The sequence below is a fragment of the Molothrus aeneus genome, chromosome 2 (genome assembly GCF_037042795.1).
Source record: "Molothrus aeneus isolate 106 chromosome 2, BPBGC_Maene_1.0, whole genome shotgun sequence".
NCBI classification, from domain to species: Eukaryota; Metazoa; Chordata; class Aves; order Passeriformes; family Icteridae; genus Molothrus; species Molothrus aeneus.
In genome coordinates this window covers 59,793,449-59,820,505 of record NC_089647.1, presented here as the reverse complement: position 1 = coordinate 59,820,505, position 27,057 = coordinate 59,793,449, and the positions used below count along the sequence as shown (strand labels likewise).

General features: G+C 36.3%; 1 protein-coding gene across 1 annotated transcript in view; it reads left to right on the top strand.

The window, feature by feature from the left end:
• DIAPH3 (diaphanous related formin 3) overlaps window positions 1-27,057 on the top strand; it is a 213,752-nt gene that overhangs the window by 153,248 nt on the left and 33,447 nt on the right. The window contains exons 26-27 of the mRNA XM_066571453.1: window positions 4,476-4,571; window positions 5,012-5,071. Of these exons, the coding sequence (XP_066427550.1) occupies window positions 4,476-4,571; window positions 5,012-5,071 (156 nt within the window). The remainder of the gene's footprint in view (window positions 1-4,475; window positions 4,572-5,011; window positions 5,072-27,057) is intronic.

Sequence of the window (27,057 nt, the reverse complement as noted above, 5' to 3'; positions counted from 1 at the left end):
GTCTGGAAACATCTCAGCTGTCGCTGTCCCAAGCCTGGCAATCATTTGCCTCTGAAATTTTTGTACGTAAATGCACAAGACAGGAGGGAGCTAAACCTTCAAGTAGGTTGTGAAGGGCTTATATTTTAATCAGTCAGAAACTGGGTGAAGTATGTCTAACTTGAATTATGTCCTGAGCTGAAGAGAAAGGAAAAAACCAGTGTATATTCTAGCAAACAAGAGTAAAAAAGCATCAATTCTGGTATTTGCTGAATTGAGAGGATTTCATTCTTAAGAAGAGGAAAATAAATCCAATACCCTCAGCACTCCAAGTTTGTTGTTAATGTATATGAAGGCTTGAGTGCTGCCAGGAAGTTACATCAAAGATGAAACAAAGATAATTAAACTTGGCTATCCAGCTAACTTCATGAGTAGCCCTTGAGGTTTTGCATCCTTTTCCTTCTGTAACAGGTATGGAATCTGTAAGGTCTCTTTTTAATGTAAGTATATGTCCAATTTGTATGGTTTTAGTTTCACACGAAACTTAGTGTTTAGCTTTAGGAGCTGGTCCTTTTCATTATCTATAGTATAACAAAAAGCTGTACATAGTTGCAATGCTATAAATAAAGACAGGGGGAAGATGATAGTCAAGATTCCTGTAGCTAAATCTCGTAAGTGTAGAGCTTGAGTAAGCAACATCAACAGTAACCATGCTAAAGAATCCATGGTTTGCTTTTCTGAAACTTCTCGGTATTTTCCTTTGTGAGAAGAGTAGCTGAATAAAGCTTTGATTCTGTGAAAAAGGAAACAGGTATATTATTATGTTTTCTCCCAGTAAAGTGAACTTTTGGAGTCTTGGTGTTCTGTGGTTTATTTTATAGTGGACAGGTTCAGGGAACTGTAAAAATAAAGCATTTTTCATCCAAAATAATATTGTAACAACACTCTTTTTTAAAACCACACTGCTAATGGTATTTGTGATTGTATCATGTCAGTGGACTACTGCTCCTGGAATTATAATATATATAATTTGTTCTTTATAAGTACATGAAATGCAGTTGTCACTACTAACTGCAATATCTGTTGCTATCATTATAAGACATTATAGGTGCACATGTAAAGTTAATGATACTCACTCCACTAGAAGAGAAGGGTCTTTAATATTCTTAACATTTTTAAAGATGTAATTATGAAATTAGGTAGTTTATATCTGACTTGGCACTGAAATGTCAAGGGCAAGACTCACCGGCTACTTTGGGAAGTTTACTTCTCCTTTAAATGGTATTTAAAAGACAGTTGTATGAGTTTTAATTAGGTATGATATTAAAAAGTGTTTAAATCTTCTATTCTGCAATCGAGGGAAAAGAGATCATTTAAATCATAAAAGGGTATCTTTCTCAAAGGAATTACTGTAGACTATGTAACTATCTGCAAGCCAACCAGAATTCCTAGTTCTATGGTGTCAAAAGATTGATACACTTGACTAATTAGGAAGCTGGTTGGGACTGGTGCCAGTCATCTGCAGCAGCTTGTGAAAGCCGGTTTAAAGGCCCCTTAGGAAGTGTTAATATCGAACAGTATTTGTGACTCTTGTACTGGCATGGTAGCAATGTTGTATACAGCTCTCCCAAGGTAATTTAAAAGATTTCTCGCATACTGCATGGTAGACTCTCATTTCTTAATCTTCCCATCATAGGCAATTGGACAACATTATTAATAGTGTGGGTACTGATAGTTACCTGCATAACTTAGCAGCAGTTGTCACAGTCAGCTGCTGATGTAGGTATCAGAAACCAGAATTTGGAGCCTACTGAAGTTGTACAAGTTTGAAAACTATGCTTTCTACATGTTTTGGGTACAGAGATTGTTAAGTATGTGCTTTTATTTGCAGTGGCTGGCTTGTTTCAATACATCCATACAGAGCAACTATTAGATGAGTTTTTTCATTCAAGTTTCGATCTTCTCCAATTTATTCTTCTAATACTGTTTTGCATGTCAGTGGAAGCACTAATCTATAATCCACTTTGTGACTACCAGAATATTTCAGATAAGTATGAAAAACAGACAGTGCATGTAAATGTTACAGCTTTACTCCAAGAAGTTGTGGGTTTGCAATATTTCTGTTGCATTATTTTAAATCTTCTTTAAAAAAAAAAATTTATTAGCCTTTTAGAGTAATCAAGGTTTTTATACTAATAAATTGTTAAGTTTTTGAAATTACTATGAAATCTGTAGTAGTCTTGGACAGGCTTAAGAGGAAACAGATGATATGCTGAAATAGCATTGAAATTTTTCTTCTGTTATTCCTATTTCCTAAAATAAAACTTATGAACTCTTTTCCATAGACGTGAATGGTATCATTTTGTTGACTGTGATACTATTCAGTATTGTTTGAATTGCTATTACCTAAAATGCTTATAAGTTTTTCTCCAACATTCATGTTTTTCATGTTTGTTAATGTAACTGATGTCTTGGCTCAAAATTTCTTCAGGCATCATGTTGGTTGAAACTATTCACTGACTATATTCAGTCGAGACATTAGTATTTTAAAGACTTGCATGACATCAGATAGAGAAAGTTAAACAAGTAACAAAAAACCCCCCATCAAACCAGCAAGAAAAAGACACCAAAAAAACCAACCCCAAACCAAACCAAAACAAAAGCAAAAAAAAGCAAAAGAAAATCCAAACCCGAATAAACAAATAGGAAGCTAAAGACATAGTCTGAGTGATTTTTTATAAGGTGTATTCCAAGCCATATTAATAGGTGTAATAGTCCATTAGTTGTAAGAGAGCAAACTCCTGTGTAATAGATAAAGCATGTTATAGCAAATACAAGAAAAAATTTAAAACATTCTATATTTCAGTCTTCATGTTTATTCTATACCTGCCATAAATTTAAATGTTAGGCAAAATTATTATTTATTTGCTAATTTTCACTTATTAGTTTTGTATGTAGCACTTTTGTCTAAAGTTGAAAACTAGGCTGGTAGTGCAGAGTATAGAGAAAAGAGAAGAACTAAGGGTTACTGTTTCCTGGTTAAAAAGCTGGCTGGATGGCTGAGCCCAAAGAGTGGTGGTGAGTAGAGTTACATCCAGCTGATGGCTGGCCAGGAGTAGCCCTCCACAGGGCCCAGTGTTGGGCCCTGTCCTGTTAAGTATCTTTGTCAGTAATCTGGATGAGGGAATTGAGTGCCCCCTCAGTCAGTTTGCAGATGACACCAAGCTGGGTGACAAGTGTTGAGTTGCTGGAGCACAGAAAGGCCCTGCAGAGGGATCTGAACAAGCTGGATCAGTGGGCTGAGGCCAGTTGTATGAGGTTCAAGAAGGCCAACTGGTGGGTCCTGGATGTGGGTCACAGCAATCCTCTGCAGCACTACAGGCTGGGGGCAGAGTGGCTGGAAAACTGCCCAGTGGAAAAGGCCCTGGGGGTGTTGATTGACAGCAGCTGAAAGTGAGCCAGTGTGTGCTCAGGTGGCCAGTAAAGCCACTGGCACCCTGGTTTGTGTCAGCAATAGTGTGGCCAGCAGGACCAGGGCAGTGATTGTCCCCCTGTACTCAGCATCTTGTTATATGCACCAGGTGGTTTAGATCCTGATTTGCATACTTACTGTTAGCGATAACTGCTAACTCTGTCCAAGATGTGTGTTGACCTAGGGAGTTTTGCCCAGTGGGGTATAATGAGATTTCTATCATGGAATTCTTTATTCCTCCATGGAGATTCTGTTCTTTGTCCTCCCATGCATACATACAGTGGGGTAACAAGGTTAAAAAATAGAACACTTTCTGATGTCTTTATTAAAGGAAGTAAAAGGAAAGTGTTTAATACTTGCATTTGGTTACCATCTCAGAGTAACATTCATAATTCTTTTGGGGGTTTTTGTGCACATGTGTATATTATTAGGCATTTTAAGCATATAATTTAATGAGTAGAATTTTCCTGAACTACATCAATTATTTATTATTGGCCAGAGGTTATTAAATGTAGACGGAAAATGGCTTTTGATTAAAGCTACCTATGGATATCACTATATCCTATCCAGTCCAATACTGTTCACTCTGCTCCCCGCTGAGAAACAATTTTAACTTTTTATCACAATAACTGAATGGTCTTTTGTCAAATGTAGCAAATCATATAAAGGACAGCTCTCAAAAGCTGACATGAGACTGATTATTTGCAGTTGTAGAAGGGTACTAAAATGAAAATATGAGTTAAATGACATTTCTCTTAAAACTATGCTTGACTCTCTGTATAGAGAAAGAGGAATGTGAAATGAGTGGAATAGAAATTTGGTCTAGTTCAGTTCTAGAAAACCAAATCTGTTGTACTTAATTGCAAGAGATCAATTCGTAAATATTAAAGCACTGGTCAAGGTTTGAAATTAATTGTTTTAATAATAATATTGGTATCCATTATTATTGGTTTTTGTTGATGTTATTCTTTATGCTTTGATATTGCTATGGTAACCAAGAGGGTTCTTTCTTTTTCCTTTACAGAAGGTGAGGAGACTGGAGTGATGGATAGCCTGTTGGAGGCCTTGCAGTCAGGTGCGGCTTTTCGAGACAGAAGGAAAAGGACACCAAGGTCCAGAGGTGAATATTCTATTTTAGATTTTATTTTCTAGAGAAAGTTAAAAGCAATATGGGTCCAGTGCTCTAGAATTTAGATACTGTCAGATTTAATTCGTTAGTACAATGAATTTTCAGGGATGTTCAGACTGTTGCTTATGTCAATAAGACTGGAAATTAATGTACTGAACTTATTATAGCCAGATCATTATGACAAGACTTTTCAATACAGCCAAATGTACTTTTAACTTTTTAGGGTTAATAGCTGTATGGGGGAAGCGACAGTTCTCTTGCTCCATAAGTGAGTCTGAGTCAAATTATTTCTCTGGTATATAACTGTCATTTATTCCAAGAAATACCTAACTCGTAATTCTTAAATTCCTAAACTTCTGCTATGTCATATTATAATATTCTGGTAGCTTTCAAACAGGTGTTTTATTTCCATTGTTTCTTTGCTTTTGCAGACACACCACAAAATCTCAGTCCAAGCACACAGCGGCCTGTGCTGAAAGCTTGTAACCATGGTAATGAATCATATTCATGAATTGCATGCACTTCTTAGCTTAGCTTATGTAGTTGATCTGTGCTTTCAAGACTGCTGTAATTTTTTTTTCACTTTTGTACATTAGTGGTGTACTATACCATATTGGAACTTGCTTTTTAAGAATCATCTGAATATTACAACCTGAAAACTATACTTACTGATTCCTCTGCAGAGCTCTTCTACCTGTTGTGGGATTTTTATTTATTTAAATTTTGATTATGTTTTTAAATTGTAGTACTTTTAAAATCCTTAAGAATCATTATGCAAGTTTTTTAGGGTTTATGGAATTGTAATAGAAAGCAGAGATTGTGTAATGTTTCAAGTGTTAGTTACTAAGTGCCTATTATACTGAATCTCAGGACTTTTGGCATTCATTCTGTGTTTCTTTGTCTTGGTTTTCTTGGTGCTATAGCTGGAATGGCTTAAGCTATTGTTTATTAGTATTAATTCAAAAGGAGTGTTGACAAGGTTATAGTAAATATTTATTTGTAAACTGCTGAACTATCTCGCTATCAGTAGGACTTGTTCTTGCAAGTTACAGTGCAGGTGTGGGTGCCTGTTAGCTTTGTTAGATAGTCAGTCTACAGAATATTGCTATATTGGCTGTGTTTTAATTAAGCTTGAGGAGTCCAGAATGACTCAGTTGCTCATGACTAGTGGTCTCAGGAAAAAGTTTATATCTGTAGTCCTTCTGTTAAAGAGAAAGTTGAATAATGGGAGGAAAAAGATCTTCTTTCTTAGTTTTTAAAGCAGATTGCACTATTTTTAATATTTATATGCACTGCGGGTTTTATGAAGCAGATGTCATAAAATTGATTATATTAATTTTATCTCATGTGTAAGTGTTTATTTCTCTAAGTGAGTGTAGCAAAAAAACCCCAAACCTGTTCAATTTGTCAAATAAAAACAAAATTGAAGAAAATAGAGCTGAAAGGACAGTTTGTCCATAATTACAGAAATTGGATCAAAGAGAAATCAAGTATATTTGACAGGTACTTGTCTAGCACATAACATATTGATATTTAAGTAATGACTATAGAGCACATCTGAATTTATCCTGTAAGTGGTTTTGCTTGTAAGAGCATTCATATTGGATACTGCTCTTATTGGATACTGCTCATATTGGATACTGCTCTTACTGTTCTTATCAGCACATTCCATCTAGGTAGCTGTCTGTAGACAGACTTGTAGATTCCAGTTTTCAAACTTAACTGCCTTTGGTCAAACATGATGGCCATGTTTCAGATTAAAAAACAAAACAACAAAAAAAACCACTCACACTCACCAAAATTTTAATGCTGAAAAATCTTAGTCTAAACCATGGATGGATTTGTACATCAGATGGATATAATTTGGTGCTAAAGTTTGAAGTTCAGATATCTAATTTGGAGAGAAGAGTAAAAGTAAACTCTTGGATCTTTTGTTGTTTTTACCAAAGTCAATTTTTCCATAGAGCATTTTGAGAAAGTCTCATTCTAAGACATTTTAAAATGAATTCAATGTTTCTTTCACTTGTCTTATTGGTTGAGAAACAGGCTAGTACAGATCTGAGCTTGATTTTAAGGAATGCATGTTTTTGATTTGTTGACACTTGTCACAATGTCTATGTGTTACATCTTACTATCTTGAGCCAAATAGAGTACCAAACCTGGTGTAGATTAGGGTGAGTTCAGAGCCTTTTTTTCCTTTTTAGTAAAAGTATATGGTCATTTAAATTACATACTGTCTAGAATGAATGCTAGACTCTGAATGTCGAAGTCAATTTTGGATAATAGTAATAATAACCTTAAAAAAGTTAATGTGGTCCATCAAGATAGGAATTATAATGATAAAGTTTCTTTAATTTTCTGAGTTCAACAATGTATGTCAGTATTGTTCTCTGTATCATTTTTTTCTTGCACTTTATATCTGATGCTCAATAGCCTGTTCTTTCTATCTATACGTGTATAATAAGTGATAAATGTTCTATACAATGGTCTGTTATGTATATACCACACAAGCAAGAAGTCTATGACTTCAGAAAAACTGGGATATGTTATTAGACAGAAGTATTGGCTAGGTTATTCCTAATTTGCTATTTTTTTCCCACCCTTAAATTTCAAATGGATGCCAAATTTTATATCATAGGAAAAAAACCCACTGTCTTACTGTAAAGCTAAAATATGTGGAGATTGCTGAAAGTCCTTAAGTACCATTTCTAGCGCTTTCCATGTTTGCTTCTGTACTGGTTTTGGCTGTTTCAGTTGGCTGGTTACTGGTTTGGTTACTGTTTATTCTGCTAAGACTGACAGATTCATTTATAGTAGATATATTCTATTAATGCACACTGCAAATTCATACCTAGGATTCATCATACAGTCAAAAAGAATTACAAGCCATGACTTGAAATGGCTGTCCTGAATCCTTTAGAGTGGAGTAATCTCTGTTGGGCAGGTGCCATCAAGTTCTGACTAATCTCTTCTGTTTCAAAACATAACCAACCAAATTAAAAAAAGTGTAGTTTCATCTTTCTGATTAAAGATATTTCTCTTACAAAAGTGGAAACCAAATCAGATCCAAGCATAAATAGTGTTATAACCCCAAGATGGCAATTAAGTGCCTTGCAGCCACACACTCTGTCTTCCCTGGTGGGATGGAAATAGGTAAAGCTCATGGGTTGAGGAAAGAACAGCGTAATAATATAATAATAATAATAATAATAATAATAATAATAATAATAATAATAATAATAATAATAATAATAATAATAATAATAATAATATTGAGGAGGAGGAGTAAAAGGTAGAGGGAGGGAGAGGAATGAAACACAAGAGAAACAAATGATGCACAATACAATTGCTCACTGCTGTGGGCCAATGCTGAGCCAGTCTCTTCCTAACAATCAACATCTCCTGACCAACTTCCTCAGTTTTCATGCTGAGCCTGATACCATGTGGAATGGAGAATCCCTTTGGCCAGTTCAGGCCAGCTGTCCCAGCTGTGCTGCCCCCCAGTTTATTGTGCCTCTTCCCACTGAGCACGGCTCATGCAGAACATGTGAACATCCCAGAGCATGGGATCCTGACAATTCTTGACTTAGGCACTGCTGAGCAACAGCTAAAGCATTGGTATGTTATCAACATTCTTCATAGACTCAGTTCAAAACAGAGCACTGTACCAACTACTAGGAAGGGAATTAACTCTATCCCACACAAACACAGGACAGGAAACTGGTTCCATGTCTCATGAGGCATGACAAGGGAGAGAAATATAGCCTGAATATTTCTTTCTCCATAGCTGTCATATAAATGGAAGCAGGAAGGAAATTTTTCTAACCATTGCCAGTGTCACCCTCAGTACAATGCTACACAAGGTATCAAACTAGCATTTGCTTTTCAGTCTTAGCCAAACCCTGTAAAACAAAATAACACAGAGAAGCAAGCCAACCCTGCTCAGGTCTAGAACTGGGAACTGAAATTGTTTCCTTTAACTAAATAGACTACTTAAGAAAAAAAAAAGAGAAATAATAAATTTAGTGAAATGCTGGCTAATGTGTGAGCTGTTTTTCTCTTCGTGATCTGTTGAGCTCCCCTGAAATCTCTGGTAGTGTTCAGCTGGTATTTCTAGTTAAAAAAGAGTGCTTGTTCTCATGCTACATTCCATGGTAGCCGAATGTGTATTTTTTTATTTTCAATCCTACTGCTTTCTTCTGTTTTTGAACAGATTGCCTCTTTCTAACCTGATATGTGTTTAAAAAAACATGTACTTAAAAAAAGATTGGATGTGGCACTTGGTGCTATGGCTTAGTTGAGGTGTTAGGGCATGGGTTGGATTCAATGATCTTGAAAGGCTCTTTCAACTTCATGATTCTGTGATATGTAGGTTTTGTCAAGTTTAAATCTGCTCTATTTTTGTGACCAGAATTACCAGTTGTATTTTTAATGCTTGTGACAAAGCCCACAAGTCACAATATTTCTTGTGGAGAAAAATTCCTGCTGCATAACTAACAGAAGTAATATACATTAAGAATTGCCAAGTCTTGGAAGTGTTTTAATGCCGTAAGAATGCAAGTACTATCCACTAGATTTTAGTGGATATAGATACGATTGGTATATTTTATTCCCGTTCATAGTGGTTTTTATTTTTAAATTACCTACTGAATTACATCTATGTGCAAAACTATGTGTTAATGTTACAGTTTGCTTTAACTGCAAAGGACCATGGACTGCAGTAAATATTGTGGTACATTCTTTTGCTGTAATTCCAATTCAGAGCACTGTTTGACACAAGCAAAATATTGGTATAGTTTTAGTGGTGTGCTTAGGATTCAATAGCATCTAATAGAGGAGCTCTTTTATTTTATTTAGGAAGCAGAAGAAAGCACGTAATTTTCAGCAATCAGGATGTTGCACATTAGAAGATCTTCTCAAGCAGCTAATAGCTATGACTGATCTGAGTTTTTCAGTTATTTACAACAAGACTCAAGGCATATTTGCAGCTTGTATGTTTACTTCAAGCTACTGAAGTCCAGATACATGGAGCAGCATATCCAAGGCAGGGCAGAGCCCACTGCAGCACAGAAAGCTGCATTATTCACTAAGTTTTTGGTCAGGTTTTGCAGCCTGCATCAAGTTCTCTGCTGCTATGGCTACGCATTTATTTGCTGTAGCATTAGCCAAGCTAATGCTACCTGAATTGCATGAATACAAATTTGAGATGCAGCTTTGATTGCATATAAACACATACCTCAAATGCAGCAGAAAGAGTTTATCTTTACAAGTTGATCATATTAAAAATGTTGTGAGTAAAGAAAAGCTATAATAAAATGCAAGCAAAAAAATACAGATTGCTTTTTGAGACTGCAGAGGTTGAAAGAAATCTTTATGTCACAATCAGTAATTGCATTGTGGACAACATTTCTAAAGGTGACAAAAAGGTCTTGTTTCTATATTGAGATCAAACTTCTATTGTAAGAGATGGTTGTAATTATTATAGCTTTTTGTTCAGTAAATCTATACACAATAGAATAATTTTCATGTCACATCTAGTCTGAAGCATTTTAAAGACTTCTGTTAAATAAAACCCTTATATAGTAAAGTCATTCTCTCCCAATTAAGCATAAGGAAACCCTTTTTTCATGTGTGTTCGGTTCTTTTCATCTCATATTTATAATAGAACTGTCATCTGATAGTCATATTAATGTCTCTGCTACCTTATTTTTGACAAGCAAAGCTGACAGTGAGCTCAAGCTCATCTTAGTTCTTGAAACTGTGTGACCACATAGAGGTCATTTTTATTTCATCATTGTATGTGACAGCAAGCTATGATTGGCATTTCAACCTAATTTTTCCTTAACTCTGTGTATGTGGTTGTCTTTTCCTCAGCTGTATGTAGTGAACATTAGGAAGTACATAATAGTGAAGGAGCTACCCATGAAGATAACTTTTTCCCCAGAACGTGTTGGCAGTAAAGGCACCCTCTTGAGCATTAGCAGTCCTTCACAGTAGATACTGCTTTCAAGGCATTGTGCATGTTTAGCCATGTGATCACAAAACATCAGTACCTCTGGTGGAGAAAATTTTTGTTAAGCTTTGTGAAGTTTTACTCAATAGACAAGTTTTCTCAGTAGTAGACATGGAATAACTGTAGGCACTGTTATGAAAGGAAAACATTTAATAGGATTTCTATTAAAAATGGTTCTCAGATGTTGCCATTTTAAGACCAAACCTTCACTTCAATATTGACTTCATAGGTCAAGTAAAATTGCTGCTTATTCTAACAGAAATAATTCCCCTGGAACCATCCACACTGTTTATAATAGTTTTTTTCCTAGAGCATACTGCAGAGTTCAAAGGAACTGACCATAAAAGTCAATTTTGCATGTGTGGAAAGAAAAAATAATATCCAGACAAGGAAAGTGAATTTACACATTTTTATTTCTGTCATTAGAAGTATTTCTTCATTGCTGCAGTTGAAAACACATATCATCACAAAAATATCCCTGAAGAATTTCATTCCAAAATATCTAGGAAAAAGATTAATTTTGATGCAGTTTTTAGCAGTTTCTCACACTCATAATTTAATGTTAGAATGAAGAAAATTTCCTACTCAGAAAGGATGGCAGCCAGCAAGAAGGGTTTAGAATGGAAAATGAGAATTTTGGGGGGGGGGCCTTTTCTAACAAAAGGTTCTTTGAAATATAGACTGACATGGAGAGGTATAAACCACTCATTTATTGAAACATTTATTTATTTTAAAGTGCCAAATACTGAAAAATGGTTGGAGACTGCCAAGAGTGGAAAAGGGTACTTCAAATTAGTAGGAGTTGCATATTATTACTGTGAAAATACTGATCTAGACAGAAAAAAATGTTATCTTGCCCTTAGTATAAGCTAAACGCACACTGGCAACCTGTATTTAGAAAGATGAGGAGGAATTGTAATCCTATAAAAATGTCTGTACTTTATTAAAGTCTTGTGAGATTTCCCTTATCAACTCTTATGAGTGAGGTTGCATGCATATCCTTCACCCTGTGTCTTATCATATAGCATTATATCTGAACATAATGTAGACAAAAAGTAGAACCCAAGCTTTTTTCAGAGTAAAAATTTTAAGTACTACCCTGAGACAAGGTGGACCTTATCATGTGACCCTTTGAAGATGTCAAATTAGACACTCAGAAGAGCTAATTGCTTTTGTAAATATTTTGCCAGTGTTCATTGGTGCTAGTTGAATAAGATCACAGCTCTCAAGGGAGGCGAGGACACGTTCTGCAAGATAAGAACAGTAGCAAAGAGGTGACATTTGAAAGCAGTGACACTGTATATTCCATAATTGCACATACCATAAATGTCAGCTTCATAATTGCCTAGGTAGGTAACCGGATTTCCAAAAGCTACAGCAGGCAAGTTATATATTCAAATCTGTCAGCTGAACATTTATCAGTGGAAGATCTTAAATCTGCAAAGGGAGATGTAAATTACCAGCAATTTACCCATATTTGCCTTTTCATATTTTAGTCACACAGAACTTCCCATTCAAAAAAACAATTACCAATTTGATAGGTATAGCAAAGAGATTCTGTCACTTCTCAGAGCACTTTTCAAGTCTCTTCCATATTTGTTAAACAAGATTTTAGGTATAAATTTACCAGTCTGTTTCACTTCTGTTTTCTGAATGTTAAGAACAAATAGTATCTAAACTTCTGCCTCATTCTTCAGAGGCTTTTAGAAATTTCATCTGAGTAGCAGATTTGCTAAACAACAGCCATAAAGCTCTTTATATTGTGGGTTTTTAAAAATAGCTAGATAGATATACACACATATATATTTTCTTAAAGGGGTTATCTTTCATAAAGAAACCACAAATAAACCACAAGTGAAATATTAGGTAGGAAATTTTCATCAGCTAGATGTTAAAAATGAGTTTTCATGGGGGGCAAAATCTGAGATCCTAACAGAGTATGATTCCTCACCTGAGTCTGTTCTGTGACTCCAGTGATGTCTGATTAATGCAACATTATTTAGTCAGTCAGAATTCAAAAGATTTAGAGAAAGCACAAAATATTTTCCATTAAATTCTTCAAGCACTTTTCTTAAGTCATCTATTTTTGCCATGTAAGTGAATGTGTTCTATTAATGTTCTGGGATTTTTTCCTCCTTTGGGAGAATTTTGTTCATTCTTTTTCCTAAGTGGTTGCTGTAACAGAACAAAAATGTTGCGTAGAAATACTGGAGTTACTCTGCAAAGGTGCAAACATGCAGAGCAAACAAGGCTATCTTTAACTTCTCCCTTTTGTTGGGGTGGGAACACTTGGAAAATTTACTTTCAAGTTTTTGAATACTCTAAAGGGAAATTGGCAGTTCAGTTGTATCAGAATTAGTGCTTGTGCCTGTAAGTTGCTTGATAAATCCAGTATCTTGTTTCATTCAAAAAATAGATTAATCTTGTGTATTTCCACTACACATACCTAAGGCAATATCTGCATCAATCACCCAGAAAAATAATCTGAATCCTCAGAAGGCGTAAATAAAAAATAATCTGAATCCTTTTGGTGGCTCAAACCTGGAGATCATGAGTGATAAAGGAAGGAAATACAGGAGTCAAATGCAGCTCTTGCTTGAATGTCAGGAGGAAAGATGGTAGCCAGGCTTCCGCTGAATGATATGGAATAGTGTGAGCAAGTTACAAATCCAAGATGGGAAGCTGCAGTTCAAGTAATTTAGGGAAAGAATATTTGGATTTTGGAAGATACTGGGCAAATCAATCTATTCCCTTTCAGCATGAACTGTGAAGTAGATTGGCTCTTATCCTTAGCATTATAATCTTTTGCTTTAAAAAAAAAGCCAACAACTTTTTAAAGCAAAATTGTTTTAACCAGACAGAAAAACTATGTGAAGTCTATACAACTTCCTAGATGATTTTACTTCCTGGAGGATAACTAATATGTAGATTCTTTCTGTGAGAGACTGTAACTGTCTAGTTAGTAGCATAGTCTTTTTGTTACAGTAGTTTGTCATGATGTCTTCAAAAGAAGACTTTGTAATGGTGATGGTCTTTATTTCCATGGGAGAAAGAGTTTTCATCATGCTTTTTTTGTCTCCTGATATTATCTAACTCCATATACCAGAGAAATAAGAGAAAAGCTGTTTTCTGACCCTGTAAGCTTGACCATATTTGCCATAGGTGTTAAAAAATCTAAAGACTGGGATTTGGAAAACTAAGAGTGAATTTATTCTACACTATTCAAGCTTGCAGTTCTTGATATTTTTCCGTCCTTGTAGCATAGCAAAATGATAAAATAAGAAATTGAAAAGATAACATCAGGACTCCTTAGTGTCATAAACAGGGAAATGGAATGAAATCTCAGCAGATTTTCAGCACAGACAAATAATTATTCCAGAGGTATTTCTTTTTATCTGTTTTCTTAGGCTTTAAGCCTGTTTCCTTGTATTTGAAAAGAGATGAGTGTACATGGTGCATTATAATACAGTGCACATAAAAATACTTGAATTGGCTCTAGACAGTCTACTTTGTGTACCTGAGGCAGGATAGCTTCTAGGTCAGGAACAAATTTGGATATCACAGCCCAGTTTGGGGGGTTCAGAAGATATTTGGACATGTGTGTACTACACCTAATTGAGCTATGCAGTTTCAGAAGCATATCCAAGAATGTGGCAGGAATCATTACCATCCATCCCCATCCATTATGATTATTTGAATCAGTAGACTCACTAACATTTGTTATTTATAGTGGCACTCTGTGAGCAGAGGGGCTAATGAACAGAAGGGAACTTTCCAGGGATATAGAAAACATGGTTTAAATCCTCTCCTTGAGGGAACAATATATCTTGATGAACCAGGGTTAAACACAGCTGAGTGAGAGCTTTCATTACTCAGTTTAAATTTGGCACCTAGGTTTTACTGGTCTTTTAGCTTGGTAACTAAATTTATTTACAACAGAAGAAATTCATATCAGAGTTGTGTACCTTAGCTTAAAGGCAGCTGTTTGAGTTACTACAGTTACATATTAGCCAGAAAAATAACTTTTAAAGGTGGTGATCTTCCCATTGTTTTCTCTAGGCTCTAGAGAAGGGATCAGAATATAAAACCTATTAATACATAACAGCTTCTGCTTCTTTTATAGCTTTGTATAAGGTTGGTACTTTCTGATTTTGGTTTTTTTTGCTGTAGTCATAATTACATTTGGTGATTTTTTTTCAATGTTGCCTTATTTTCAAAAGCAGAAACTAATCCCCAAATATTCTCAATTCCTTGCCAAAATTGCTTTCTTTTCAGTGCACAAGCACAAAAACATTTATCTGGGGACATATTCTTATTTCAGTGGGTGCATTTTATTGCTGTCATTACCAGGCAAGGGAGACTAAATATATATATTTTTTCTTCCTATGCTTTAAAATGTAAATATCTCCTTTAATCCATCTTTTCCATGATAAAGTGAACTTTATGGTATCTAATCTTTCACTCTGCCATCGATAGCTCAAAAGCTCTGAGTGAATCTAATGCTTCCAAGTCTGCTGAGTAACTCATATGAACACGACGCCAAATTAGGCAATTAGGCTGAGGGAGGAGCTTGTGGAGGACATTGTTTTGGTCAGTATTTATAAAGTGAGATAACATTAAATGACAGCTATGTCAAAATAAATGCTAGAAGCTAATAGAGTGCCCCATCCTTTCCTCTGATCCTAAACTTGCGGAGGTGAGTGGGAAGTGGCTTTGGTTTTGGGTTGCTTGGGTTTTTATAGAATCATTAAGGTTGAAAAAGACCTCCAACAACATTGAGTTCAACCTTTGATCGAACACCATCATGTCAACTGAAAAATGGCACTAAGTGCCACATCCAGTAATCTCTTGAACACTACCAAAGATGGTGGCCCTACGACCTCCCTGGGTATCCCATGTCAAAGTCTTGCCACCCATTCAGTGAAGATTTTCTTCCTGGTGTCCATCCTAAAGCTACCCTTGTGCAACTTGAGGCTGTGTCCTCTTGTCCTGTTGCTGATTGCCTGGGAAAAGAGGCCAGCCTCCACCTTGCTGAAGGTGATAGAGTTGTAGAGAGTGATAAAGTCTACCCTGAGCCTCCTTTTGCTCAGGATAAACAACCTCAGCTCCATTGCCCTTCTCTGGACACGCTCCAGCACCTCAATGTCTTTCTGCCAGTGAGGGACCCATAAACAATCAGAGGACTTGATTGCCTCACCAGTGCTGAGGACAGGGGGACAATCAGTGCCCTGGTCCTGCTGGCCTCACCATTGTTGACACAGGCCAAGATACCATTGGCCTTCTTGGCCACCTGGGCACACACTGGATCATGTTCAGTTGCTGTCAACCATCACCCCCAGGGCCTTTTCCACTAGGCTTTCCAGCCACATTGCCTCCAGCCTGTAGTGCTGCAGGGGATTGTTGTTATCCAGGTGCAGGACCCACCAGTTGGCCTTGTTGAACTTCATACAATTGGCCTCAGTCCATTGATCCAGCTTGTTCAGATCCTTCTGCAGAGCCTTCCTGACCTCCAGCAGATCAACACTCCTGCCCAGCTCAGTGTCATCTGCAAACTGACTGAGGCTGCACTTGATGCCCTCATCCAGATCATCATTAAGGATGTTAAACAGGACTGGTCCCCATGCTGAGCCCAGGGGAACACTGCTAGCAACTGGCTGCCAGCTGGGTTTAGTTCCTTTCTCCACCACTCTCTGGGCCTGACCATCCAGACAGCAAAGACTGTACCCTCTCTAAGCCATGGTCTGTCATCTTCTCCAGTAGAATGGTGTAGGAGACAGTGTTGAAGGTCTTACTGAAGTCTGTGTAGACTACATTTGCAGCCTTTCATCAGCCTGGGTGATGAAAGGAGATCAGGTTAGTCAAGCAGGACCTGCCTTTCCTAAACCTGTGTTGGCTGGGCCTGATGCCCTGGTTGTCCTGTACATGCCATGTGATGGCACTCAAGATAATCTGTTCTATAACCTTCCCCAGCACCGAAGTCAGGCTGCCAGGCCTGTAGTTTACAGGATTCTCCTTCCCACCCCTCTGGTAGATGGGTGAAATTTGTCACAATTTGCATTGTTTGGTTCTTAAACTGAGATCTCCAGGCTCTCTTTACAGACATCTACAATTGCATTGAAAGGTAGAATCAAAGCACTAAACTCATTAAGTGCTTTATAACGTTAATTACTCTGGTAAATCAGAGTAATCAGAGTTTTTAGCTGACCTCCAAAATTAATCTATGTATTTAGTCTCTTGAAGAGATGAAATACCTCATAAATAGATGCACAGTTTAGAGTGTTTAGGCTCCTCATAGTGGCTAGAGAGAGGCATATACCCATCCTATACAGGAGTTAGCCTATGTAAATTGTTAATAATTGATGACTTCATGCCTCCAATTTAAAGTGCTTGAGGCTGAGAGACCTGATAAGGATTGTTCATGTTTTAGTTCTCTGTCTCTGTGTATAATAAAGTTCATAAAACAGGACACAGCACACTCAATACTGCAAATGAAACAATAACTTGAATAGCTGAATAGCTGCTCTTTGAGTTCATATTCTGTCCTAGGCAATGAATGATACAAATGCTTCTGAGGGGCAAAAAAAAAATAATTTCTCTTACATGCATGCAGACAAAATTTACATTAACTTTGGATAGCTAACTTTGTTATGCTTCCGAATTCTAGTATTTTGATACTTGTCTCTTTTCCTTTACTATACAGTATGCTTGTGTAATTTGTGTTACACTGCTATAATAGTATTTTTTTTATCTACTCATGCTTTATTTAACTGGATTAAAAGTAAATAGATCAGTAGTGTGGCTTTAAGTTATGCAGCCTTCCTCGAATGCGAGGTGAGTTCTTAATTTCAGCATAAAGAGTAAATGAGGATTGATGTTTGAGTACCTGCAAACTCTGTTTTGGCCATTTAGCACAGAATAAAAAGTACTTTGCTATCAGGTAATCCCTAGTTTTATAATTGTACTGTAGATGGTAGTCTTCCCCTTTCTCTAAGAAATATAAAATCATTTTAATTCTATGTGATCCATCATCAGGCAACTACTCAAAAAAGTAACATTCTTAAATGCTCTCAAATGTCCAGTAGCAAAAATAAATGAAGGGCAGAGTGCATTAAGGGATTTCCAGTTGTGTCTCACAGGGCAGAGAAAACTGCTGTGAGAGAGCTCCTGGGATAGCTCCTACCATTGCTGCCTTTACAATAGCTTCCTGACTAATCAGTCTCTGAGCTTACCCCAGTGCTTTAAGTCTGTTCTTTCTCTGTTGCCAGCTGCTGACTGAAAACAGGACACAGCCAATTACTCTCCGCTGAGCTTACCCAGTCTCTGTTTATCCACCTAACAGCAGTTGCTCTGAGATCATTTTATTGAAAACTTGTTATGTAGTGAGATCTGCTATTATAAAATCTTGTATTTGTTTCAGTGGGGTCAAAAATACAGGAATCTTACAGTCTAAGATTGGATTATATTATTTGGAATAGTTGCTTCCTATGGGACAGAAAACAAAGCACGCTGAAGTGGAATTAATTTCTTCCTTTTCCACATTCCAATGCCCATCAAATAGAAAAAGATTTATCTTTAATATTAGAAGTTAAAAAATAAACTGTTAATGACTTTTTAATTGTAGATACTACTGGCTATATCCTAATTTCTTGCTTTAGGTTCTGATCTTCCTTTTCAGATCTTTTTTCTTCCTTTCTATTCACATCAGAAACCATGTGAATGATGCCTAATGATAGATTTTCTTGTCCCCAACCACATCTTGTAGCATCTTTAATCTAACCCATCTTTATTACTCATTTATCAGTCCTATAGAACATTAGCACGTTCAACAGAACCACTTAACTCTAGTTTCTAAAACATTTTACTCCTATTTCATTCTGGAACTGCAAGTTTAGCTTAATAAAAAGGGCATTTCTGACCTGTGCCAATAAACTATAAAATGTACTGTGGTCTAAAAATGAGAATATTACTTATTATAGAAGTCTTTTGCACTCACATTAAGAATAAAGCTTTGGTGAAATTGTGCATGTTGAAGGAGCTGATCAACCAGAAAAAAAAGTCTGCAAAACACCTTCAGTTGACGTTTTCTGGGAAAGCAGTAGTAACACAAAATGTACTTTTATTATTTTTCTAGTAACTGAAAGTCCAAAGCCATGCATTAAGAAAAGGTATGTCCTAACTGCTTAAAGCTAAATGAGAGACAGGTCAGCAATAACTTACAATAATGTGCTGTCAAAAAGTCATAAAATATTTTAAAATTAAATAGCCATGCAGTTTACATCCTTTTAAAGTTCTGAGGTAAAGGTGATGGGATGGGATTTAAACATCATATGCTTAGATCTCCCCTCCAAAACTGGGTGGCACTCAGAATCTGGTTTTGCTCAGATATTGCTACAAGATGCTCTTTAAGATCTACTAGCTCTGGGGTTGCACCGTGCAGTCAAAGAAGATTTTCTTCATCTTCTACAATGCCAGTGCATTGAGTAGTTGCAGGGTATTTTTTTTTTATACATAGTACTTCTTTGCTTTAGCCCATTTGAAAAAAAGTCACCAAACAAACAGGTGTTGCTTCTTATTTTTAGTTTAAAAATCTTTATACCCTTAGCCTGCACTGACATAGTGAAAGTTATTTCAATGTTTGCATTACAGTAATACATTTCTGCAAGTGATAAGAAAACTTACTTGGTCAAGAACACTTTTTAACAAAATGCTAGCTGTATTTCATATGGAAATAAAGTTTGACTAAAATTAATCTACCAGCACCTGGCTTTTTCAAAGCTAAACTAAACAAGTTAGGGAGAACAATAGGAAAATATGAGAAATGGGAAAGCTTGTGTTAAGCTGCCAGTGTGCTTGCTAGTGAAGAGTGCACTGCACTGCCTTATGTTCTTGGCTTCAATTGCAGATTTCAGCCTTAATTTTTTTAGTTATTAATGTAGAATTCTCTTTACATCATATTGTCTACCTTCAAAAACTAAGTTGAGTGCAATAAAATTTTATAATCTGTTAGTTTTCTTGGAATATGGTGAACAAGCTAGTGGAGAAGTCTACTTCATGGTGCTTTGTATTTGGAAAACAGTGCTGCAGCATTGCTGTCCTAAACAAGATTTTCAGATTTTGGAGCTAATGATATACTGTGTACACTTACATGAGGTATACTGATGAGAAAAATATATTGCTCTTGAAGTGTTTTCTTGTGATGAAGCTGCTTCTCTGCAGTATTAAGTTCTGCTGCATATCTTTGGACAAAAAGAGTTTGGTAGTTTTCACACTGCATAATACTAAAAGTATCATAATTGGTATTTCAATGTCTTTTAACGTGTTCATATTTGGTGTATCACAGACATTAAATTTGAGCTTTGAGATTATGCCATTTTCAGTACATATTGAATTCCTTCCCGTTTGATGAAAGTAACATACTCTAACAGATGTTTTACCTGTTGTCTTTGAGGAGTTACTTAACTTTGAGGTATATGAGCAGTGCTGGGTTTGATGTTTAGTTCTTAAACTTGCATAGAAGTGGGTATGTGGGAGTGAACAAATTCACCCAAGAAAGCTGAAATATCTTTCAATTTACTCAGTAAATCAGTCCAGGCTTATTAAGTCAGCCTAAGAATAGAACTTCTATCAGCTAAACTTTCCACTGGGATTTATGATTGGAGTGCATATAATAACTCATTACTGATCAATGCACCAGAGATGCTTTGCTGTATTGTGTATTCATGGGAAGTATCTCTACTCGTTTTCCATTTTACATTTTTGTAAATAAAATCCCATCAATTATTAACAAAAAATTGAGTCAACCTTGAAACTCCCTGGATCACAGTGCATCAATCAAACAGAAGCAGTGATTTTTCTGGGAATTTTTTATTTTTCAAAATAGGTTTCCAATTAATAGTACTTACTTCTTCCTTGTTGGCAAATTACATTTTCAGCGGTTTAAGGAAACAAGAAATAGTGCTGTCTAACCGATACTATTTGTTGAACTGATTAATCCTTAAAGCAAGTTAATAAGACTATCATCCAGAGCCACAACAAGATAATATAAAAATTACCCGAGTGCCACTACAGACACTTTTGATAAAAAATTTCATATTCCTTCATCACAATTGGAGTTTACCTAAAAGTTTCATTTCTAATACAATAGAAATAATTGCAACTAAAACTTGGGGCAGAAGTCTATTAGTTTAAAGAAAAAGAAAAGTTTATAGGTTTTTGTTGTTAATTTTTAGAAATTGTTTTATTTGTGCTCATTCCTTTGATAATTTGATATATGAAGAGAAGTATGGAAATAAATTATTTCACTCAAACAGTGGTGCTAGAAACGAGTTTGTAGAATGAGTTTTAACTTCTGAGTTGCTTTTTAAAACCTACTCTGATAATAATCGTTCTTCCCATGGTAAGAAAAAGAGAAAATAAAGCACTTCCTTTCCAGAAAGAAATCAGTGAAGTATCGACATTCTTTACTTTTTTCCTACATACAAGTACAAAAATGTGGCAGGTGACATAGTAGTCAAACTGATTCTTCAAGTCTTGAAATATACTAATTTCTTGGGATGGGTATTTGTTTACTAGCCAGTTCAGTGGCCCAGGTGTGTTAGCATGAGTCACCTGAAGAACTGTTTATAACCATTATACTGGGTGGAGTTTGCATTTGATAAACTCACAAGCATTACCAAAAAAAAGTAACAGGCCTATGGTGTTTTCAAAGGTTTTCAAACAACTCACAGCAGCTTCCTGACTTAAATGTGTGGCCCAACAGGAAGAAGCAGCTTGAAGTTAGCTGTTTTGTTTGGGATAAAAGTTTTGAAGAGTGCTTCTGAAACACTTTATTTACGTGTTTTATTTTCTGGTACAGTATTTTCAGTTAATTCAGATTCAGCTCAAATTAACAACTCTGTGTGCTTTGGGATAATTAAATTATGTTTCCTCTTATCTTGGCTCACCATGCAGACTGTTGCCCACCCCTATAGCTGCTTTTACTCCATTGCTATAGCAGCTCTGTTATTTAGGGATAAATCTTTTCTTCTCCCCATCAGTTGTTGTGAAAGAAATGTAAGCCACCTGTGAAAAAAATTAGCATATTTGGAGTGACTTCTTGGGTTTGCTTGTCTGGCTGTATTCCAGGTATTTTTATGTCTCTGTAAGGGAAGGAGCTAATAAAGGTATTTCAGCTGTTCCTACTTATTAAAATTGACCTGGATGCACCATGGACTGGGAGGATGAAGAAAACCCGGTTCTTATGAATCAAAGTGGGGAATGAAGGAGGAGGGACATGAAGGGCGGCTGAACGGGTGCCTGAGCCCAAGGCTGCTGTTGGGAGCATCAGCCGCCACATCGTCCGGGCAACCCAGGTTGCCATGGTGATGGCAGCAGGACCGAGGGATGAGTACAGCTCCCACTGCCCGGCCCTCCCCAGACTGCAGCTGCCAGATGAGTGTTAGAGACTCCCCAGACCTTGTTCTGGCAAAGCACCTTTGTTCCCCGAGGGGAGGGCAAAACAAAGCTGCTCCTGGGTTTACAAAACTGTTGCACATTCAGCAAAGCTTTACAGTCATGAGTGTTTCTTTCTGGCAGTTGGTGAAGAGCAGTAGGGCTTAGAAGGTAGATATAGAAAACAAACACTGGTTCTGCTCCAGGGAAACTTGCCATAATGCAGTTATTTTTTAAAATTTATTTTTTTAGAAATACAGGTGACTACTAATAGCACAGGCGCTCTAATTGCCTCCCAGGAAAACAAGTTAAAACTGATACTGTCCCTGTTATTTGTTATCAAGAGGTCATTACATAACAATGCATTTCTATAGTAGTAGCAAACTTCATTTTTCCTGCACAAATAGACATTCTCTGTTGTTTCAAATGTGAGTTGTACTTAACTCTAAATGGAGATTTTAAGACACTTGTCTTTACATACCAGAAAAGAATCCTTAAAATAGCCAATTACATTCAACCTTAAAAATTTCATCAAAGAAGGACATCATGTGTGTTTGTTTCTGGAAGGTTAAAATCGCTCACAGTTAAAACTGGTTACAGTATTTTTAGATGACCAAGATTTGTGTCACCATTGGACCATATCATCTAGCTTAGAAGGCAGAATGTTTGTTTTTCTGCTTTTTTTTCCAGTCTGTGCACATATATAGCTATTTGTAACATCCAATCCTATCACTTGATTATTTCCTTGAACTCCAGGAAAGCATTTGAAACTGACTGTTAAATGAGGGTTTTGTTTGGCTTAGGTTTGGGAATTTGGGAGCAGGAGATGTTTGCTTGATTGGTTGGGATTTTTCAGGGCTTTTTGTGTGGTGGGGAGGAAGGGGGAGCATTGTTGTTAAAGTTGTAATGTGATACCCAGAAAGATTTAGTCCAAGTCCTAGGCTGAAAATAAATGTGGTAACTCTTCTGTAAGTGAGTCTGTCACTGAACAGCAGGCTGACTGCCATCAAGAAACACTTCTGACACAGTAGATGTATTTTGGGAAAGGGGGGAGTAATGGAATGGCTTATTTGATGGGGAGCTGAGAACGTATTGCCTGAGAGAGATATCTGGGGTAGAGCTATGATACCTACTCTTTTGTTCTTCATTTTGTTTTCCTGTTGCTAAGGCAAAGGGAAAAAATAAATTTTACCCCAAATGTGCATTTTTCTGCATTGTATTGAAAACTGAAATTTCTTTCCGTTTGGCATGAAATATTTGCTTTTCTTAGAGAAAGAAAGAAAAGCAATTGAGTAAGAAGGAGATGGATGTTACTGCCTTTGCTCAACGCCCAGATTACTTCATCATTTAGCCAGGAGATGAGAACACAGATTCAGTTTTGTTCCTTTGTGTGAGAATGTTTGTGAATTTTCTAGAAATAAACAAGTCACCTACCCACAAAGCTTAGCTGTTCTTTCCCAATCGCATGCATGAATATCTATGAGTAGTAGAACAGTCCCAATGGATTAAGTCTAACGTAAGTCTCAGTGAGAAATAGGTTTGACAGAGTTAATCAAGACATCCAGACACTGCATTGGATCATCAGCTTACTTTTTAGGTGAAGTTGCAAGGTTTATGGCCTCAGTTACTACAGTTTAGATAACCCTTAGGTCAGGGTACAAAATCTAAGAAGATATTGATTGATCTATGCGCCTTTTGTGTGAGGTACAGGATTTTCTCTGTGGATGATGTGCTAGTAGAATCAAAAGAAAACATGCCTGCAGCCTTTCTTTTCGCATCTTTTATACAACCCTTCTTTTTGTAATAACCTGTGAAAACATGCCACAATAAGTGGCAATTTTTTTTATCTGCCTTTGGAGACAACGAATCCTAAGGCGCCTTCCCTGAATACCTTGGAAATAAAAGCTACTGTGTTTGACGCAGTTCTGAAGATCATAGGACCAATACTATTTCTTCATGGTTTTTTCCTCCTTTTTCTTTCTTTTCTTTTGGAGTTTCTCTTTGCAACAGGATTAAAATTACCACAGTGACTTCTGAAAAAAGTTGCTGTTCTAATTTCGCTTCATATTTTTCCAGATCATCTCCCTCACTGCCCTTTTCTGGGGGCCTTCACGGGAGAAATTGTTTTAAAAGGATGATGAATCAATTTAGGCAGAAGCAAGATAAATTCCCCTACACTTTCAGGGAAATGTCTCTTGTATTTTTCTGTCAAATGATCATCAATATGTATTAAGGTCTGGTGTGCAAGTACTAACCAGTCATTTCCTGGATATTTTATCTATTTCTGTTTTTTTCTTCATTTTTTTTTTCATTAGTTATGGCTAAGATAAGCATTGAAGAGCACAGTGTATGTTTGTCATGTCCGTACCATATTTTCCTACACTAACAGAAGGATGTAAGACAGCATTTAGGTTAAGGTTTCATCCCAAATGAACATGCCCTTCCTGGTTTGTACATTTTATGAGAACATAAATTCATTCTTTCTTGGGTTTTACATTGCTATGTTAGGATCTTTCATCACCTCAACAACCCACCCATTTCTCTAAATGCATTCCTAGAGTTCGGTACATCTAACATACTGATACATTGAAACAAACAAACAAAACCAGCAACAAACCCCAAAACCTCCTACTCTTTTGGACTTGCTGCATGTTAAAGACTGAAGTAATTGGTTGGCAATGAGATAACATGGTAGGCATAAGTGTTCATTGGATAGCAGGTGAAATTTTTGACTTTCCATAATGTAAGAGAGGAGCCTCTTGTTTAAAAAAAAAATGGCAGAGCACTCAAAGGAACATCAGAAAGGGAGTTTCCGCCAGCTGATTTGTGTGGCTTTGGTTGGTGTGGGCGTTGTTGGTTTGCTTTTTGAGTAGAACTGACTGTCCCAAAAACTGCCAGGAATCAGTCTGAGGGGGTTTTCTTGTTCTTTTATTAATCCTTTACATTTTAGCCTAGGGATTCCTGGGAATGTCTTGTGATAGTGTGAGGTTTTTTTTACAGAAGGAAAAGTGGAATTATCTATTGATCAATTAATATTCTCCCCAAGACAAGTGCATACTTTAGTGCTCTGTTCTGTAAGACTTAGGTGCTAATGGAACTATTTTCTCTGATTTAACAATATAATATTAATACTATGGATCAGAAATAAATTTTCTAAGTGATTTAAAAAAGTATTTATTCTAGTCAATGCAAGTATTACCAATGTACATAATAACAGTGCTATAAAGTTCCACTATAGAAGTATCATTGTTATCTGCAGTGGAAATATAATGTTTTTCATCCCAAAACACAGATACGAACCATTAAAACAGCATCCCCCTGCAGAAACATCTGAACAGTGGTTTGCTGGAAAACTGAGTGTGACAGACTTTTATTTCTTAAGCATACACTGTAACCTGATACATACCATGGTTTAGAGCTTCACACAAACCAGAGAGCTGAACCGTTCACCAATTGCTTTAAGCAAAGGAAGATTGCAATTCATTTAGTGATTCAGTTCTTTCCAGGTCAGCTTGGAAACTTAGATGTGAAGCAGATCCATATGTTAAGATATGTAGCATCTCTGTTGCCACACAACTCATTGTGCCACTTAGTATACCAGTGAATTCTGTAATATAATACAAACTTATATTTTTAACTACTGTTTGTGTTTTAAAAGAGTATCATAGTTTTAAAATGTTATAATTATTATTTTTCATCTTTGTAGAAGATTAAAGATCTTCTCTTTTAGTATTAACATCCTAGCTGAGCATGGTAGGAAAAATACAGAGTTTATCTATCATCTCATGCTTGGAAAGTCTGAGTTTCATTTAAATGATTCACTGTTCAACTTTCAGGTATAATTACTGTAAGGCCATAATAACAGGTCAAAAGAGCAATTTCTTTTTGGATCAGATGATAGTATTACCTAATAAAGAGAAAATTCCCAGCAAAGCTAGGTGTCAATAAATTGTTAAAATTACAGAGCATGATTCTCTTGGTTCCTCCTACCATCTTTAAAAATAATTGACTCTTTATCTTTTCTAAGTGTTGCTCTGGTGCCAGTGTATAGGAGATTCTAAACAAAACCAGTTTTATACATTAACCTTTCTGAATAGTTTATGCGTTAAAAATTATAACAGTAAAGTGAAACCAGTTGGACTGAGTAGAGTTGACAGCACCTTTCTGAGTGATGAAATTGCTATTGATTTATGACAAATGCCAGTAAAAGCAGGCAGGGACTGTTTTGTTGCTGTCAGATGAGAACCGAAAGTAGGCAGGTTTTGTTATCAATCATTTGTTGTCGGTGTAAGACAGTGGCAGGCTGCTATAATTGATTTGATAGCTCTGTCTGACTTGAGCTCCAGTGACCACCACAGATCGTGGCAATGCAGCAGTGCAGAGAATTGACATGAAAAAGAAGTGACATGACTCCTCAGAGGCCAAGTTGTATGATTTAAAGGTGCATTTTTGTCAAAACATTTTATAAATCAGAATTTTCAGACTTGGAGGCAATTTATTGATAGCATGCAGTTTTGAGGTTAGTCTGGAAATGAGTTTATTTTATATTGTGGTATTAATTTAATAGATGTTTTATGACCTAAAAGGATTTGCATGGGTAAAGAGACTTCCTTTTTCTCTTTTCTTTGCCTTGAAGAACAGCTTACAGGATTTCATTCAGTTTGGTCTTTTGATGAAACTTTTCCCCTGATATAGTTATCTGTCCCAGTTATGCCTAGTGTGATTGTAGAATATCACTATGACACTTTGATCCTCTGTAATAGGCTGGGTTTTGTGTTTTAAAGAAATAAAATAATGATGGCTACTGAAGACCTAATAGGGCTATTGAATAAAGCGTTGGGGACTTAATTCTGAGGTAACCCCAAATTAATCTGTAATGTAATATCCAGAAAACCTTACTCATTTCTCTGTGAATTTTCAATTTCTGAACAGCTTCAAGTTTGGTGCAAGCTGAGTTAATTAACAAACACAGATTGTCTTCTTTTCCATTTCCTACAAGGGTAAGGATTATAGAATTGGAAAACACACAGCAGA